Genomic DNA, 18449 nt, shown 5'->3' on the forward strand with positions numbered 1-18449 from the left:
TAACAGTGAATAGGTCCCATCACTCCTGGAAAAAAAAAATATGTATATATACATATATATATATATATATATATTCAGAGCTTTAATGGCTTTCCATTAACGAGGCACAACGAGTGTCATTGGGGAGTTTTATCTGAGCTTTGCCCCCCTCCTCCATCCTTTCTATGCAAAGAAGAAACAAGAAAAAAGGCAAAATTTCACTGCTCTGTTCACTCAGTAGGGCTGAGGAGAGATTTTTCTTTCTTCTTTTTTTTTTTTTTTTTTTTTTTTTATTTTGTTAACTTTCTTTACCACTCTGGCTTTGCCAAAAGGAGCGCGAGATGAGGGAAGGAGACGGGAGATTAAACGCATTAGTTTATTTTGGGAAGTCTTTCCGCAGGGCGAGAAAAATGTGTGACACCGGGGAGACAGGACTCAATTAAAGCGAGCCCGCGAAGTGCGCGAGCCGGCAGCGCAGCGCTTTGGCAGGCGGCGTGCTTGGGGCAGAGAGGACGCGTGGCGGCTAGATCCATCGCCTGGGAGAACGAGCCGCGGTGCTCACATCTTCAGCGGCTCCTTGATCCAGCGATAAACCCGTTAGGGGAAATAAATGGGCTTCTCCTGCCCGGCCTGTCCACATCGCGGCTGCAATTTGCCGTTTTATCCAGGTGCTGATAAGCAGAGATTGGGAGGGGGAAAATCCGCTTAACGATTTCCTAATAAAGCCGCAGATAAGAGCAGAGCAGCTCTATTACCTCTGGCCYGTTCGGATTTATGGCCTCGATCGCTGCTCCGGGGGCTCATCGTGGAGAGGGCAAAGCCCCCAGCTCCCGTCCGGCCGCAGCGCCTGCAGGTGGGTAGGGAAGAGACCTTTCTTCCCACGTGAAATATTAAGGGAGGGGGAAACAAATAAGGATGAAATTTGAGTTCTTTTAATGGGGATGAAATCCTGAAGAGCCCCCTGCTCCCCACCAGCCTTCCTGCCAGACCTCCWCACTGCCCACCAGGCACTTGCAAGGAAGGTTTCTGATGCCACCACCATGAGAAATGGGAGAAAAAAACTCTATGAAGTTAGTTCTGAGAGGAAATACCAAGGAGAAAGAGGCTCAGAAACAAAATCACCCATAGCAATAATTTCTGGGTATGAAAAATGGATTTCCAGAACAGTATCACCCTTTAGATATGCCTGTCCTGGTTTCCACAGCCTCCAGAAGAAGAAACAGGTTGAAACCCCCTTCAGTAGGCTCTGAATCTGCCCCAGGAGCAGGCCCTGAGGCTAGCTTGTCTCAGAAGAGCAATCGGAAAGCAGCAGTGGCTGCAAAAAACCCGACGCCAGGGAGCAATGCAAGAGGCACGATTTTGAAGCTTCTTCCCCCTCTTTCACGCCAGCTCCTACATGATGTTGCTGCAGGATCTGCCCCGGCCCAGCAGATCGCCGTCCCCGCCGTGGCAAGGGACGCGCAGGACAAGCGATGCACGCTGCATCCGTCATCGGCGTCGCTCGGGGACCGYGCTCGGTGCCCGCTCACGAGGCACACGCACGCCGGGTAACGCCGGAGCGTTGCTGCAGAGACGTGCAGCGGGAGGCACCCGGAGCCGGGCGTGAGATCCGGGTGCACAGAGCTGCCCCRGATCCTCTGCAAAACAAAGCCTCGTTTGGCCCTTACGACACTGGGAACTGAATTGCCGGTGGTGCCTGCTTTYGAATTCCCCAGTTCCCTCTCTTCCTCCAGCTCCCATCCTCCCGACGCCGGCGGCGGCGCGGGCAGTCGGCTCCGGAGCGCTTGCGAGGCRTTGCTTTGAGACGGAGATGAAAGGTGCCACAGAGAGGCACGAAGTATTGTCATTAAGCTCTGCAAAGAGAGGGTTTTTTTCCTGCTTTTATTTATACACATGCTTACTGCAAGACACAAAAACTACTTAATCAATCCTTTTCCTCCTCGTCTGGAGTCACAGGCTGGATGGAGGCTGCCTACACAATTTTGCACTGAAGATGACAAATTGCTCCGAGATAAAGGCAGCGACTCCAGCTCCCGGCTCACCCCGCACAGGGCGCGACGGTCTCGCCACCGTGGGTTTGCAGGCTTGGCCGGAGGAGAACGAGGAGCGCGCCGTATCCCACCTTCCCAGGGCCGGATGCCTTTGCCGGTGTCCCTTTTGCCCGTGTCCCCTTGTGACTTTCCCAGGTCACACGGGAAGCGGGGGTTGAACCAAACGTTCGACGTTYGGTCTGGTCAGCCCAACCCGGGGCCACGTCTCTCCATCAACCACCTTGAGCTAGGCAGAGAGAAACCTCCAGAGACCCTGGACCATCTCACTGGCCTCCACCTCTGGGCTGGGGCAGGAGCTTGTCCATGCAGGCAGCTCTCCAGCTTGGGCAGCTTCGACCCCTCCTGCCCCACAAACTTCAGCAGGGTGCCCAGGGAGAAAGCAAGGAGCCGAGCAGGGGAGAGGCTGTCAAGGACCGGGAGCTCCAGTGGGTAGGAAAGGCAAAGAAATASCCCTCACCCTTCCCAGTCCTGCTGRTTTTCCATGCCAGAAAGCCTCTCCCAGAGCATCAGCCGCCTGCTTCGTGCCCATCTCAGCTGGATGCGACACCAGGCTGGTGACGACGTCGAACCAGCGGGTACAGAACTGCCTGCAAACCTCCGCGAAAGGGAGAGAGGAGGACGGCCCGGCAGCTCCAGGCGAGGGGACAGCCAGYCCCGTGCGCGCAGTGCCGCGGCCACGGGCTGCTGCCACGCTCTGGTTACCTCCAGCGCCCGGGGCGCGCTTCATCTCACCGCCTTTTCCAGCAGCAGCAGCCCCRCCAGAAAGCAGCGTCTGTGCCGCCGCTTTCCTGCAGTCTCTGGAGCAGGCACCCTCCAAAGGAAAAAAAAATCCCAGTTTCTCCTACGAATACACCCCCCCCCCTTTTTTTTTCTCTCCCCAGCAAGGTTTTTAAGGGCTAGCATGGAGTTTCCAGCCTGTGACTTTCTAGACACACATTGCTACGGCATTTAAGCATCTCCCTRTCGAGCACCTTGTGACTCTCCCAACCACCCACCTTCCAGCAACCCAACAGCGAGAGGGTCGCGCTTGCAGCCTGGCCCCGGGGGGCGGGGGGGACCCTCCGCTAACAACGCGGCGGGCTCACGCCAGGGCTCCTCGCCAGGGCTGGAGAGCGCCCGGAGGTAACTTGGAGCGCGCAGAGGAACGACGCTGGCTCTTCAGCTGCCACGACTTGCCCTCCCCTCCCCTGGCTTCAGTTTATACCCAGCGGCAATTTATCTCGGCTGCCGTCGCAGCGAGCACAGCCCGGGGCCCGGGGCCCGCTGGGGCCACGGCTGCCGGCAGCGCCGCCGCGGCCCGGCTGCTCCAGCCCTTCCTGCCCTCTCCTCTCCCGCCACCGGCTCTGCCCTTGGCTCCCGGCGCCCTGCTCCGGCTCCGGCTCCATCTCCGGGAGCACGCAGCGCCCCAACGTCCATCAGTCTCCTGCCCAGTAACTTCGAGGACTCCCCGCTGCGGCTCGGGGCAGCTTTTCGCTCGCGGACGCGTTTCTTCTCCGCGCTGTCCCGCGGGTCAGAGCCCGGCACCCCTCCCGAGAGGATGGGACCGACCTGCCCCTGGGGGGGGGGGGCCCGGCCGCACTCCTCCCACCTCCCTCCTTCACCCCCAAAAGTGCCTTATGCATCAGTCACCGGGGACGGTTACAGCTCCGCGCGTGCCCCAACCCAGGGCGCCACACAGCCCCCTTCGTCCCCRGGGGAGGTGACGGATGCCCCCGGTCCACTCGGCTTCTCCCACGCTTCCCGAGCCACAGGGCCCGGCCCGGGGATCCCGCGTGGGGTCCGGAGCTGCTCGTGCCACCCCGCGCCCTGGCCACGGCAGGGACCCGCCTGGAGCCCAGCTCTTCCCAGTAACTCCTCACAGGATCAGGTGTCGTTTTCCCCTTTAATGTACCACTTGTTAGGACTTAAAAAAAGAAAAATAAATAAGACAACCTGGGATGTTTGAAGAGGACGAAAACCCTGAAACTGGAGACTGCTGGTGCCTTGTCCCACTGCCAGGAAAGGGGGAAGGAGGAGGAGGCTCCTACCCGCCACCCCCCGCTCCCGGCCACCCCGACCCAGCGCCAACGCGGTCCAGGTGGGTTTGGATGGGGAAGGACGATGCGCCTCGAGAAGAAACGGAAAGAAACGTCGGGACATGAGCATCCACAGTCAACCGGCAGACGAAACAGCCCACGGAGTCTGACATCCACGAGCCGCCCCACGGCCGGGACCCGTCCTGCCTCCCGGGCTATTGCAGAAGCTTTGAGACAAAGCCCCTCGTCGCACGCTGTCGCACCACCCGCTGCCGGGGCCAAGTCACAAGCAGTCCCTGCACAGAGCCACCTGCCCTTTCCGGTAGTCGCGGCACGGGCAGAGCCGCCGGTACTTGGTGTTGTAGCCGGCGCAGCTGAACAGCAGCGGCTCCTTCTGGAGGTAGCACTCGCGGACGTCCTCGGCCACCGCCGGGTAGAGGTGGTTCATCTCGTACTCCGTGCTGTCGCAGGCGATGCTGAGCCTGGGAACAAACACAAGCGCGGGTCAGCTGTGAGCGTCCACCCGCTCTCCAGGCGGGGAGGGCTGCCGAGCGTTTCATTAAAGGGTTCTGAACGCCGTCCTGGCCTCCCTGGAGGGTTTCCTTCGCCAAGCGGCGGGCCAGCTTTCTGCTGCTTGCACCAGGAACTGCAAGCGCTGTGTTTGGCACGGACGTGAATGGCCGTGATCACCCTGAAGGACCATGCAAGACATGGGCGACCCTTGCAACTCAACCGTGCAATGCAGAGATCRCTCCAACCCTCCTGGAGGACGTGGGTGACTCGGGAAATCACACACAGAGCCCAACCATTGCCATCAACGTTTTCACAGTCCTCCCCGACCAACAGACAGAGCTCCGTCTGCTTTCTGCGGGAACCTCCAAGAACAGCTTTTGGCCCCTGGAAGGACACACGCGTTAGACGTAAGCGTGTTTCGGAGGCTGCCGTGTCCACCGCTAGCGGGGATCAGCCAGCAGAGCGGGCTCGGGCTGGCGGCAGCAGCGGCCGCGGAGGAGAGGCAGAAACGCGCGGCGCTAATCCGAGCTTCTCGCTCACTCCCTCTGATCGGCGCCTGCGTCTGCAGATGGAGCTGGAGCGCCGGAATCGCCCGGGCTCAGCACAGCGCCCGGGCTGCCTCGGCACCCCTCAGCCCTCTCCGGCAAACTCCCACCTCAGCCGGCGAGCGAACCGGCGATTCCCCTGAAACGGCTCATTTTAAAGATTGCATGAAGGGGGGAAGGAGCGGAGAGAGCGAAATCCAAGCTCCAGCTCTTAATTTATCATATAAAAACGTCAGGAGGACTCAAATTGCCTGCCTGACCAGCGTGACAGAAATGGTAATATTCGCATTTTAATTGTCCACAGAGCAGCACGGAGCCTGGTGGCAGATTTATACTCTATTAAAACCTCACCGCTGCGCGTTCAAAATGCAGCTTTATAGAGAAAGATATAWAAAAAAAAGGKGGGGGGGRGAGATAGGGAGCGAGCACACGCGAGGAACGGGGCGAGAGGTAGAGGGAAACGTGCCGGCAGAAGCTGTCGCCGGCTTTGGAGGCCAGAAGCCGCCCGAAGCCACCGGCTCCTTCCTGGGGGCCGCCGGCCCCGGCGGAGCAGCGGCGTCCCGCAGCCCCGCTCCCCGCCGCGCGCGCTGGGGACACTCACTGCAGAAAGACCTCCTTCCTGTTGAGGAACTTGAAGAAGGTGGGCTCGCAGACCAGCCCGCGCCGCTGGCAGGTCTCCGTGCAGGCGTGCCGGCCCTCGGACACCCACACCTGCAGGGAGCGCGCGGGGGGCCAGGCGCCGGCACCGCCCCGGCCGGCCTCGGGCGACCACACCAGGTGCGTGGCGTTGGGCGCCAGGGCCAGCGGGCTCCGGGGGCTTTGCATAGCAGGGCTCTTGGGCTCGGCAGGAGACAGYGCGGCGCAGAAATCCTGGGCGGGAGAGAAGACGGAGGGGTCAGCGAGCCCGGGAAGGCCCCGGGAAGGCCGGGCAACGGCTCGGGGCGCGGAGCGCGCACCTCGGGGCGCAGGCCTCCCGCCCCGGCCCGCCAGCGCCGACGGGCGTCTCCACCGCAGGAGCCGGAGGCGTCCTCCAGCTCCTCCTCTCYGGCGGCTGCCTCGCTCCCGGCGGCAGAGACGGCCGCGCTCCGCCGCCGCGCCGGCGCCCTCCGCCAGCCTCCCCGGGGTGCGTTTCGTTTCTTTCTCTTTATTTTTTTCTTTTTGGCGGTGCACGCCAGCGGCCCCGTGGGAGCAGAGCAGAGCTGGCCGACCTGGTGCTGGACGTAGGCGTGGATCCGCTCCAGCATCCCCTCGCAGGTGTACTCGTAAGGCAGGTAAGGGTCCACCTGGGGAAGAGGGAGAGCGGCCGTGCGTGAGCGACCGCGCCGCCGCAGGCGGGCTTTCCCGTCCCCGGCGTCGCTTCTCCCGCGCTTCCGCTTCGCGCCAGAGCTCGGAGAGGCCGAGAGCGCCGCTCGCTCCTGCTGCGGTCGCTCCTCACGACCACCGCCGCCACCGCGGGCCTCGGGCTCGCGGCGCCGTTCGGAAACCTCTGCTCCCGTTTGGAAGAAAGCTAAAACCGGAGGAGGAACTGCAAGACGGMGCGCTTGAGAGAAGCGGGGCGAAGGATTAACTCGGCTTCGACCCGAGCAGCGCTTCAAACAAGGTCATCCCGTTCCGTTTTGGGGTGGCTTTTCCTTCTTTCTTTTGCGGGTTATAAACAAAACCGCTTCGCGGGCAGCCAGTCCCTTCAAAACGAGAATTTGAACCATTTCAGCCCAACAAAGTTTCCACCAGCTCAAAAGATTTTGTTCGGGCCGTTTGCGCCCCGAGCCGGGGGCTGCGCCCGCACGGCGCCGCGGCCCCGCGTTCCCACCCGGGCGGTTTTCCTGGGCATCTGCCCGAGCTGCCGCAACCACGGCGCGGTGGAGACGCCGCCGGCAGACGCTCGCTGCCAACTGCCACCGGGCAAAATCAGCAACGACAACGAAAAAAATATATAAATAAAAAAAAATCAGTATTTTGCTGCGAGTCCCATCGCTTTACTGCTGCAAACCCCAAAGCAGCATTTTGTCCTTCCGAGCATCGCGGGTCGGGTCCAGCACGTCCCGCTCCGGCGCCGCGAAAAACCCTCCCCCTGCTCGCTGCTCCCGCCGCCGCCTCCCCGCTCCGCTGCTATTTATACGCGGCCGGCAGCTCCTTCCCTCCCGGCTCCAGACGCCGGCGTATTTTTAGCTCCGGTTACGAAACGCCGCCCGTCTCCCGGAGCCCGCTGCGGCCCGACGGGCAGAGCCCCCTCCCGCGGGTCTTCGCTCCCGAAGAACTGATTTATTTATTTATTTATTTTTAAGGAACCCTCCCTGCTCCCAAAGGAGAGGTTTCCCGGCTCTCACACCTTTTTTTCCCCCGTCCTTCGGGGAGACACGAGCGCGGAGGGCGCAGCCCCTGCGAGAGTTACGGCGCCCACTCGGCTCCCGAGCCCGCGGCCGGGCAGAAACGCGCCCCGTCCCGCCGTGGATGGGGCTGAACCCCCCCCCCCCCGGCCCCGGTTGTAATTCAGACACTAAACTCAGCAAACAGAACCCGTTTCACCAAACCCCGGAGAGGCCGAGCCTCCCCCCCTCGGCACCCCCAACGCCGGCGGCGCGGCCCCGGATCCCCGCCGGGGAGACGCAAAAACTCCCGAGCTGCTGCGGGAGGCAGGAGAAGCGGCGCCGGCTTTTCCGCGCCGGGCCGGGGCTAAAGAGCCCCCCGGGCACCAGGGGAAGGTGCCTAGGAACTTATTTATTTAGTTATTGTTTATTTTATTAATCATCTCCATCGGGAAGCCCAGCATGGAAGAGAGGAATCGGTCTCCCTCCCTCAAGAGGGAGGGAAAAAAAGAAAAAAAAAAAATCCAAAAGTCATCGGACAGCTAAGTAGAAAAATAATACAGTTGTCTGCCAGCGCATAACGGCAGGCTGGGAACGCTTTAACCAGCTATTTTCACTGCGATGTTTAATACGCCGGTCTCCCAAGCACACTCTGAAATGTATAATTTTCCATTATGTTCCTGTATGTTTGACTGTAATATAATGAAGCCTTCTCCCTTCGCTACACCAGAATATTGGGTCTATCAAACTGCTCGCGCAGGGGCTGCTTTTGACGACGGAAAAAGCTGAAGCCTGGAAAAAATCACTGATTGTGCACTATTTGGAGACTTCTCATAACTCCAGCACAGTTCAGACTTAGATTTATAAAAAAAAAAAAAAAAAAAAAAAACTCCCTCCTTCTCTTGCCTCTAACCTCCGCCCGGGAGAGCCGCGGCCGAGCAAACCCGCAGCACCGCGTCCTCGACCCGAGCTCGGTGCAGACGGGAAACAGAACCACAGTAGTTTGTTCTCCTAACGCTAACGCTGAATTGAAACATTTCRAGGGGAAATAATAATAAATTGACAGAGATTACGCTGCGACACAGACAGATTTGCCAAATACTCTAATAAAAAAAAAAAATGCACCGTTTTTCCCTGGGGAAAGAAAAGGATTCAGCAAAAGAGTTTCGCTGAGCTCCGGTACCCRGCAGCGAACAGCGACATTAAACCGCCCAGCTACCGCTTTCTCCCCCTCCTTTTGCACTACATTTGTTTTCATTTCCTGCTGCAGCAAACATTATTCTGAAGACAAGATACCAAGGGATTCCCGAAGCAAAAGCCCATAATAAGACTCTTAAACTTGTAAGGTAGGTCAAGTTTAGGCTTAATTGCCTCGACAGCATCTCTAACAAAGCAGACCTTTCTATTRAAATAAATAAATAAAAGAGTTGCTCTGAGTTGCTCACGTTCGCTCCCCTCTTCTGTTTCCRGAGGATTTATATAACATCTTTAAAACAGCCACACAGGCGCGTTAGGGGATTAACCCGGGCCACCGCTTCACGGGGAGAAACACGCTCGTTCTGCCTTCGCTTGCCCTGCCTCGGCCGCTGCTCAGCTGGTTTTTCCCTCCTACCTTCTTCAACCTTTTTTTTTTTTTTTTTTAAATTCACTGCGCAGCGGGGTTTGGGGAAACTTCACCCTGGAGACCCGGGCGCAAGCGTCCATCCCTCCAGGGACCCATCGCGCCCCGCRGCGTTGCTCTCGGGGGCCTTCTCCCCCCTCCCTTCCGCGCTGCCAGCGGAGATGCAGAAACCCAGATCCGCAGAAGGCAAAAAGCTCCTGGACGGAGCCGAAGGCGCCGGGCAGAGGCTGCTTTCCCCTCCCTAAAGCCCGCGGTTTCCCGCTGATTTCTTTGGGAACGCCGGAAAGGCGCAGCGGGCCGCAGGCGAGGCCCCCGCGCCGCGTCCCCCTCTCCTGGGGACGCCTCTGCAGGCTCGCGGGGACAGCGGGCCGGGCGGCGCGGCCGCAGCAGCGCAATTATYCTCCATTTAAGTCTAATCGTGACACCGTAACGAACGTGAAAAACCACCACCGCTTTCCTACGTTGCTTCTGCTCCCTCTCTGCTCCTCTCTCTCTCCCCGGAGCAGCGTTTCTCTCTGCCCCCGCCAGCGCCCCGACGGGGACGGCTCAGCCCRCGAAACGGCGCTTTTCTCCCCTCCGCGGAAAGGGACTTTGGTTATTTGGACGGGGGCTGGCGGCGGCGGCAGGCCGGCGCGCGGCAGGAGCCCGAGCGGTGGCTCGCGCAGCGGCACTCCCAGCCGCGCTCCCTCTTCCTCCCCCTCCTCCTCCTCCTTTCCTTCCCTGCGTCCTTCATACAGAGACCAGTCTCGGGGCCGTTYCTATCAATTTGCTCAATACCAAAAAAATAACGATGAATAATTTAACGGGGGCAACGTAAGGAGGGTCGGTAGCTCCGACCGCACTCGTAGGGAGAGACCCGCAGGGTCTGGCGCTCGCTTCACGCCTCTGCACCGCCTCGACCTCCRGCTCCCGCGCCTCCTCCCGGCCTCCGCGCAGCGGATTCCCGGGGGCCCTCGCGGGCACCGAACCGCCCCGGCGGCACCAAAGCAACGCAGGAGCCCGAGTCCGTCCCCCCGCCCCCGCCAGCGGGTCCCGCACCGCAACAGCAGCGGCGCTCGCCCCGGCGCCTTCTCCTCGCCTTACCTGGGTCCTCATGATTGCTTTGATCGCAGCTTCGAACTCCTCCGAGTTATTGTAGTCGACGGTCCACACGTGCGGCTTCCCGATGAAGTCCTCGGCGTAGGGGTGTTGGGAGGACACCTGCGGGACGGAAGCGTCAGCCGTTTGCTCGCGGCGCTGCCGCCTCCCGCTCGCGAGCGCAGGGGGACGGGCTGCAGCAGGCGCGTTTCGTTCGAAAACACTGCACGCAGGAGCACGTCCAAGGAAGAGCATCTCGCCCGAACCCCGCTGCCCGCCGACGCCGGGCCGAGGCTCCAAAATCCTCCCTGGGCTGGGATGCCCGCTTGCCCTTAAAACGAGGCAAAGAGAAAATCCAGGCAGAGTTGCACTGCATTATCCGCTTTATTAATAATAAAAGAGTTAATTTTCTCAACCCTTTAACTTTTTAAAGAGTTCCAGCTTCGTCTAGATGGAACTCACGGTGACAGGCAAGCCTGGGAGGGGTTTTGCACTGCTGCAACAACGCAGAGGCCCCAGCATCCCTCTTATTTTGCAAAATGAAGACAAGGAGCAGCATGAACTCGGGGCTCAGCTTAACGGGGGAGCCTCAGCCCCGGGTTTGGGAGCAGGGCCTGGGGGAGCGTGGAGCCACGCAGCTGAGGGAGGACCTGGGGCTGCGTTTTGCCGCTTGCAAAGATTTCCTGAACTGGTGTCCTCTTTTGCAAACCAGCACCCAAGGCAGGGTCCCCTTCGTCTGAACACTCTGGACTGGAGAATGCACCAGGGAACAGACTGGGGAAAGGCGACCCCCCCCTTGCAGGTATCCACATTTCTGGAATCAGAGGAAACTTCTCCAGAAGCCTCCAGCTAGGCACTGCTCCTCCCCGGCTGGCCCAAATCAAGGAGCAAAGCGGGGCGGCTGCAGCCCGTCTGCTCGCCTCCTCGCACGCTCCCAGACCGCCGCGCCTCGGACTTGCCTCTCTCGATGTCGGCTTCCCCCGGAAGAATTCGTGGTTAAGGGAGCTGTGCGGAGGGTTGAAACGAGCCTGCAGGAAAACGCAGCCGTTGGCGATCGCCTCCAGCGGGGCAGGACCTTCGTAGGGGAACCCGAACCCAATGAAGAGCTGCAGGAAGCAAACCGCCACGCTGATGAGCCAACCTTGCCCAGATTTCCCGCAGCCCAGGGCTAAGCCCAAAGGAAACTCTCCCGAAAACCCCCCCGGTGCCCCTCTCTGCCACTCTGGTCCGTGTGCACCAGCCTTTGCTATTCCCTTTAGCTTAAACGGATTAAAAACCTCTTCCCCAGTCCGACTGATGCTATAAGGCCCCCAGCCCCCTCGTAAAAGATAACGGGACGTTCAAGCTAGCTGGAGCCACGACTCTGCTTGCAGTGGCTTGGCCGGTCATATGGATCCTGCGTGCATGGACAGCGCTTCACCAGCGAGATTCCACCCCAAAAGCGTTAGGGGGCTGGTGAAATGGGGTTGCTTCATGCAGACATTGGCTCGTGGCCACCCTGGGTGCACTTGCACCTCCCATGCTCGCTCCAATATTCCCATTATCACTGCTGAGGAACAAAAAAAGCACTAAAAAAAGCAACCCCCCAAACCCACCCACTTAGCAAATTAATTAATCAAACTTTGTGCTCCGTCCGCAGACGGTGCAAGCAGAAACTCAGACACATCTTGACTTGAAATTACGTGCTCTGCTCAGCTCCCGAGCACCCAGCCCTGCCGACAGCTAACGCGTCCCCCGCTCCCAGCCCTCGCTTTAATCGGATTTGCTTTCTCGAGGCTCCTCGGTCCCAGCTGCTCGCCTCCCCGTTGTCTGGCGGGGGCTTCGCCGGGGTCCCGCGGCGGCCGCCGGCTCTCGCCCACCTTCGCCTTCCGCAGCAGCTGCTGGAACTCGTGCTGCGGCAGGAGGCCGTGGTTCTTCACGAAGGCCGGCACCTCCGGCGGCCTCTGCGTCTCGTAGTACACCGTGCCGTGGATCTCCATGTACTTGTTGAGGATGGCCAGGAATTTCTCTTTGCCCTAGGGAGGAAGCCGGAGGCGGTCGGCGGGTCGGTCTCCCCCCAGGAGATGGGGGTCGACCCCCCAGGCCACGGCGCGGGGCTGCGGTTCAGCTTCCGAAGCCCCAGGTGGCTCAGGGGGGCTGCGCCAGCACCCGAGCACCGCGCCACGGGAAAACCTCCTAGATTTTCTCACTCGTGTTTTTTTCTATTTTGCTATCAGGAAAATCAGGGGACATCAATTTTCCTCTCTTGGAGGATGGTTGCTTTTGCACCCTGAAGCACCCTCACACTTTAATAATTTCCACGTTGCAGGAAATTTTGCTTCAAAAAAAAACACACAGGGAGCCTAATTTTGGCTGCCACATTTTCAACCCATTGCAGCGCTGCAACGGGTCCCTAAAGGAGCAGAGACCAGCAGGGAATAAGGAGGTAGAAAGGAGGAGTTTGAGGAGACCCTACACGTTGCCGTAAAGCCGTTCTGAACACCGTATCTGCGCGCATGGTCACACATCCCTGGACTTCCCCGAGGCTAAAAGCAAGCGCCACGTACAGAGGGAAGCTGCCGAGCATCTCTCCTTCCCGGCGGGGGGAAATCCTTCCCATTCGGCCTCTCCGGCCAAATAAAACCTCTGCTCCTATTGCGAGCGGGAAGCGGGAGCTCCACAGCAGTAGGAAATGAAAAATAACGGGAAGGGAGGTTTAGCCAAATGTTTCGAAATGTCAAAAAGATTCTGGTTTTTAGAGAGCGCGCTTGGTCCAAAGCTTGTAAATAAGCTCTCGGCTCCCTGAGACATCAAAGTTCCCACGAAGCCTTAGCTGCCGTTTCCTTCCTAGGCCTCCGGGGCACGCTATAAGCAGAAGATACGCTTCCTCCTATTTTATTTGCTTCCTCCTATTTTATTATAGGGGACACGGGGCAGAGCGAGCTGCTCCCCCAGGCTAACGCGCAGCATCAGACCTCGGCCCCGTCTCCAGCGGACCTGCATCTCACAGGTCCCACAGAGCCAAACCCAGCTTTTGCCCCAAACAACAAATTAGCCAAAACATGCAGTTTGGGGGAAGAGTGAAATTGGTCATAAATTGAGGCTGAAAGGATCAAACATCTGTAATGCCAAAGAGGGGAAGGGAAACCGTCCGAGGAAAGCCAAACGGTTCACCTTCCCAAACTGACCTAGCTAAGCACCAATCAAACTTCTGATTAACTACGAGAGGGGCAAGAAAAGTGCAACCAAATGTTATAGTTCCCCCAAAATGCAGTTCAGTGGGTTTCCTTTCAATTGAAAAAAAAAATCAGGAAAATATCCTTCCATATTCCACTCTCAGCAATATCCCCCCGTTTTCTTTGCTTGGCTGCAAGACCCAAGCTGTGTTTACTCAGCACTAAGGCAGTAAGACGCTGTGGCTTCAGCTTGCTTTGATACTGCAACCGCATCTCTTAGTTGACACAAGCCATGTCGCACTCCCAAAATCCCAGCAGGATCCCAGCTGGCATTAGGCATCGTGGCTAGGGCAAAGCCGGTAGAGTTGGTAATCAGGAAAGATGGGCACAGGATGGGGATAAAACCACCTGCTGCATCAGTCTCAGCAGCCTGGGCGGGCCGAGCCCACAAAGAGGCAAATTCAACTGCTGAAAAAACCTTTTCCATCACGAGCAGACATGCAGAGTTAAAGCACAACAGCAGCTCTGTGCAATACAGTACCTGCAGCTGGAACATCCCAGGGTAGTGCATGAAGGGGGGAGGAAAAAAAAAATAAATCAAGAGACGGTGAGAATTTGCTCCTTTTTAAAATCCTAGAAGGAAAAGGACCCGGCTCACACCAGGTAAGAGAAGGGGGAGTTACAGCCGCTGGCACGACACGCTTGCCCGACACGCTACAGCAGGGCGGCTCTCTCGGGGAGCCGACGGTGCTGTTGGTCCTTTACCTGGTGGCAGAGCAGTTTTGGGACTAGAGGAACGGTCAAAGGCTTTTGCCCCTTGTCTGCTGGCTCAGATGTGGCCTCAGCCCAGATGAGCCCCACGTTGCTCGCACCTGGCTGAGCGAGGGTGAAAGTCCACCTCGTCGGCCCTGATCTCACCCTCTTTCCCATTTCTCCTAGTAGCTCTTTCCATGTGAATTAGCAGGATAAAGCTCCAACCCCAGGCACCACCAAGGTCCTAGCAAGGGCTAGGACCCACCATGTCAGCCACCATGTCAAGGACAGAGCAAGAGACTCAAAAGCAGAAACAAGCCATCAGGAACACATGCAGGAAATCACCGAACGACGGTCATCATAATTAATACGCAATATTATTTATACAGTATCATTAGCACAACCAGCCTATTGGGAGGAAGCATTGCCTACAGAAGAGCACGGGATCGGGCCTCAAGAACACGGGTGTAGCTCTTGCTTCTGATTTTGCCCTGCCTGCTTGGCAGCCCAGGCACCCGCCGCGCCGCTGAGGACACCCACCTTCCAGATGCTGGCTTCCTTCCCGTACACCACGGCCATGTTGCTCACTTTGTTGGACTTGATGAACTGCCTCTCGGTCCTGTTGAGCTCCTCAGACACAAAGCCCATGAAGGAGTTGTCAGGGGTGTGAGCTGTGAACACCAAAGGTGAAAGATATACACGTTTGGATCTGGCACAGGAACTACAGAGGTTTTCCGAGCATCCGGATCTGCTGCAGTTCAGATCCGGTGCACAAAGCTGCCCGTCCTACTCGGCTACTGCCTGGCTGAGCTGAGACTTGGCTTCACTTAGCACTCCCACTCGGGGCAGCTGAACCTGGAAAAGGTCATACACCTCCACAAGGAGGTGGGAAAAGTCCAAAAAAGCAGTAAAATCAAACCAGCAACCAAGGCAGCTTTGGAAAAGGTTGGTTCAAGGGAGGTTTTCATCTCTCTGCCTTCAAGTTCAGATATCTCTCTATCCCCAGAGCGTGGTTTTCCTGCCAGGAGGCAATGCCCCGTGGGGCATGCAGAGGAGGGCCGAGGCTGGTCCCCTGTGGACGCGGCAGCTCGTGCTGCAGCCGAGCGAGACCCACCACGCATCCCGTTGGACACCTGCTGCCGCACTTGGGCTGAAGCAAACCAGGCTCCAGAGGAGTCCTGGAGCATACAGGAAAAGCAGCAAGAAACTCCATCGATAGCAGCTAACACAACATAAACTTTGCGACTTGCTCGAGGGGCTCTTTAAAACTAAAAGGTGCTTTTAAGACTGTCAGCTGGGTTATATCCAGCCAGGAAGAAATGTTTGAGTTGCCAATGGGTCAGCAGGCTTGTTTCAGACCAGCAAGTCTCCTTTCCACTCCGTAGCTTATCAAATAAATCTGAACCACTGAGCTGCCTCTCGCCTCTAAATCCAAGCTGCCCTTTTGCCAGAGGAGCGGGTCTCAGCTGAAATGAAAGCACGCTGCGCCTAGGGCAGGAGGGAGCACGCAGGGGCAGACCCCAGCGGGCGCCACCATCCACCCATCGCCTCCTCGAGGTGAGGACCTCCTTCTGGGAGCGACGGCCTCGCACGGCCACCGCGAGCCCCCGGCGCGGCCCCGTCCCCCGCTTACGGAACATGGTCATGAACTGTGTGGGCTGCAGGTTCCAGTAGCCCCAGTTGGTGCGGTAGCCGCGCAGCGTGGCATACTCCTCGTGGTTGTAGGCCGGCTCCGTGCCAAAGGTGTCGATGACCCGAACGCGGCAGCTGGGAGAGGAGACAGCACCGGCGTTACATCCTGCGCCCACGCGTCCCCCCTCCCCTGAGCAACACGCAGCTCAGGGCGCCGCACAGGGGACCCGACTTGGAGAACCTCCCGCTACTCCAACAGAGACTTTGCCCCTCAGGAGACCTCCCATTTTAGGTCTTTCATCTCCCCAATGTTTTTGAAAATGATGCATCTCATGAAGAGTTGCTAATGCTTTCCCCAATATCCCAGGAACGCTGAGGCAGGCATTACCAGCACCAGACCAAGGAGAGAAGGGGAACATCAAGCCAGGGAAGAGAAAAACAAGCCAAATGTGAGAGCAAATGCATTTATAATAAAAGCAATAACACCGCTTGTCATTTTTCTCTCTAATAAAATTGTGTAGGATAGTGGAAGAGATGGGAAAAAACATAATAAATAGCAGGACTATCAGTGCTAAATTAAATCGCATATTTTCCCAGCTGCTGATATACCAGGGGATGATGACATTTGTCTTGATGCTGAAGGAGCCAGGGATGGGGCTCTGCTTCTTGAAAACACAAAAGCATCTTGCTTCCTTCTGTGGCATTCCAGCCTGCACCCGCAGGCTCCAAACATTATTTGGGAGCACGCATGGACCCGCAGACACATGCTGGGGAGGTTCTGCTTCATCCACAGTCTGCTAATGAGTTTTTGTCTGAACAAAGTGGTTCGTGAGGCAGCAACCTCAAGCTGTGTCAGTGGGGCTGCAGCATGGATGCAGCCCAATGCCAGAGGACCAAAGAGCTTCAGCTGTGCTCAACCTGCGTTGGAGACCTGCAGATGTGGGGGAGCAGCCAGCAAGGACAGAGGGGCATTTGCAGGTTGTGCAGCCTGCTGCTGATGGATTTTGCAGCATTTCTGGTTGCCCTTTGTCATTCAAGGTCATTAGCAGCCATCTCGGCTTGCTAACGAAAAAAATGTAATGTAAGAAAAGGGGGTGGCTTTGCTTACCTGTATTTCTTAAAGGAGAGCCCCATGTGCTGCTTCATCTGCTGGAGACCATGGTAGTCAGTGTAAATCAGGTCAAAAGGCAAAGGAATCGTCAAGGGACAGTTCCCCCGTCCTGGAGGTACCCCTAAATTACTGGGGAGAACCAGGAATGACTGATCAGCTCCCTCACACCATAAAAGCCCCATCACCAACCCAGCAACACAAGCACTCATTTCGCTGCCAGAAAAATCATCAATCTGCTCCCATACACCTGCCTTGAGCCCCCCATCGCCCACGTGCCCTGGAGACACTGGGACAGCCTTGCTCCCCCCATCCTTCCCCGGCAAAGCTCTCCGAGGCAGCGCTGGACGAGGCCGAACTTCGACGCTGCGTCACCTCTGGGGGCGAAGGCGGCTGAAGACAGGGCTATAGCTTCTCCTCTCCACCTCCCTGGGCTCGGGCTCGCCAGCCCAGCCTGCCTGCGCACAACACGACCTCGTGCCAAAGACACCAGATTTCATTTGCTCCCTTTGCAACCACACCAGCGACTCTTAGTCACCCCACAACAGGCCTGTGCAGCCACATCCCTCCCCTCCTCTCGCAGGCAGGGCTCCCCGCTCAGCACAGATCTTCCTGCCACCCTTCCACTGCACACGCGGATGCACCGTTTCTGTTACTCCCGTCCTTGCAGGGTCTGGCGGCTTCCTCGAGGACCCTAAGAGCCTCCTCCACTTTGGAGGTACTGCCTACTTGGCCGTTGCACAGATTTCAGTAATGTTTCCAACTTTTTGTGTCATGGCTGGAGCCAGACTTGAACCTCGCGGCAGCCTGATACCGGGTCTCTCTGAGCACCACTGCTCTGGCTTTCAGCCAGTTCCTTACAGCTGTACTCGAGCCCTCTTCCCCTAGCAGCGTATAAAATGCTTTATGGAAATCCAGATAAACCAGATTGACTGCAATGTTTTTATCGAGATCATCAGTTACCCTGCCGCCAGTGCAATATGTGATTAATCTGGCATGATACGAAGCTGGTAAACCTGCGGCACGTCTCGTTCCGTTTTCCATTACCTCTGTGAACCGATGAATCCGCCTTTCCAAAGCTCTTCCATTAAGTGTATCACTGATGCCAGCCTGACAGTCCATCTGCTTGTCTGGACCATGTTTCCTCTTTCTCAGAAAAATCCATGACACTTTCCAACTTAAGCAGGTGTCTTAAAAATCCTTGTTACATGTACCTGTGGTTTCTGAGTCCCAAGTTCGCTCAGGAGTACAAATGATCCGTCCCTCAGTATCAGTGTTCTTGTAATTTCTTCCTCTTAGACATTGTAATTCCGTCAGCTCACTCCCATTTTACTACTCCACTCTCCTCCAAAGACTGACAGCGACATCCTCATAGAAAACGGAAACGTTGCATTCACTTGGTCCATCCGGGCTTTGCTCTGCTCCCACTGTGTAACAGCCCCATTTCCTTCGTAGCTCTTTTCTTCTAACAGGGCGGAAGAATTCGTCTTTCATTTTGAAAGTCTGAGCTCAGCACAGTGAAATTTCTCCCTCAGCTCCTGACTGCTAAGATGCAGCTTTTCTTACACGTCCATCTTTTGCATTTTCTTCTGGGCTCTTCACTTATTCCTAGCATCTATTTGGAGATGGGAACTTATCCCACACATCCCTATAAGTACTTTTCCTTTTCTTAGGAATACGAGATCCAGTTAGTT

At 57.4% G+C, this 18449-nt stretch overlaps 1 protein-coding gene across 1 annotated transcript in view; it reads right to left on the bottom strand.

The window, feature by feature from the left end:
• Window positions 1-3893: 3893 nt before the first annotated feature.
• The window catches only part of MGAT5B (alpha-1,6-mannosylglycoprotein 6-beta-N-acetylglucosaminyltransferase B), a 63273-nt gene continuing 48717 nt past the window's right edge, over window positions 3894-18449 (bottom strand). The window contains exons 9-17 of the mRNA XM_085304431.1: window positions 16756-16887; window positions 15649-15782; window positions 14556-14686; window positions 11967-12122; window positions 11067-11213; window positions 10114-10230; window positions 6312-6386; window positions 5705-5973; window positions 3894-4527 (exon numbers count right to left, since the gene is read on the bottom strand). Of these exons, the coding sequence (XP_085160557.1) occupies window positions 4329-4527; window positions 5705-5973; window positions 6312-6386; window positions 10114-10230; window positions 11067-11213; window positions 11967-12122; window positions 14556-14686; window positions 15649-15782; window positions 16756-16887 (1360 nt within the window). The 3' untranslated portion in view covers window positions 3894-4328. The remainder of the gene's footprint in view (window positions 4528-5704; window positions 5974-6311; window positions 6387-10113; window positions 10231-11066; window positions 11214-11966; window positions 12123-14555; window positions 14687-15648; window positions 15783-16755; window positions 16888-18449) is intronic.

The sequence above is a fragment of the Rhea americana genome, unplaced genomic scaffold (assembly GCF_003343005.1).
Source record: "Rhea americana isolate MKP2758 unplaced genomic scaffold, rheAme1 scaffold_21, whole genome shotgun sequence".
Taxonomy (NCBI): Eukaryota; Metazoa; Chordata; class Aves; order Rheiformes; family Rheidae; genus Rhea; species Rhea americana.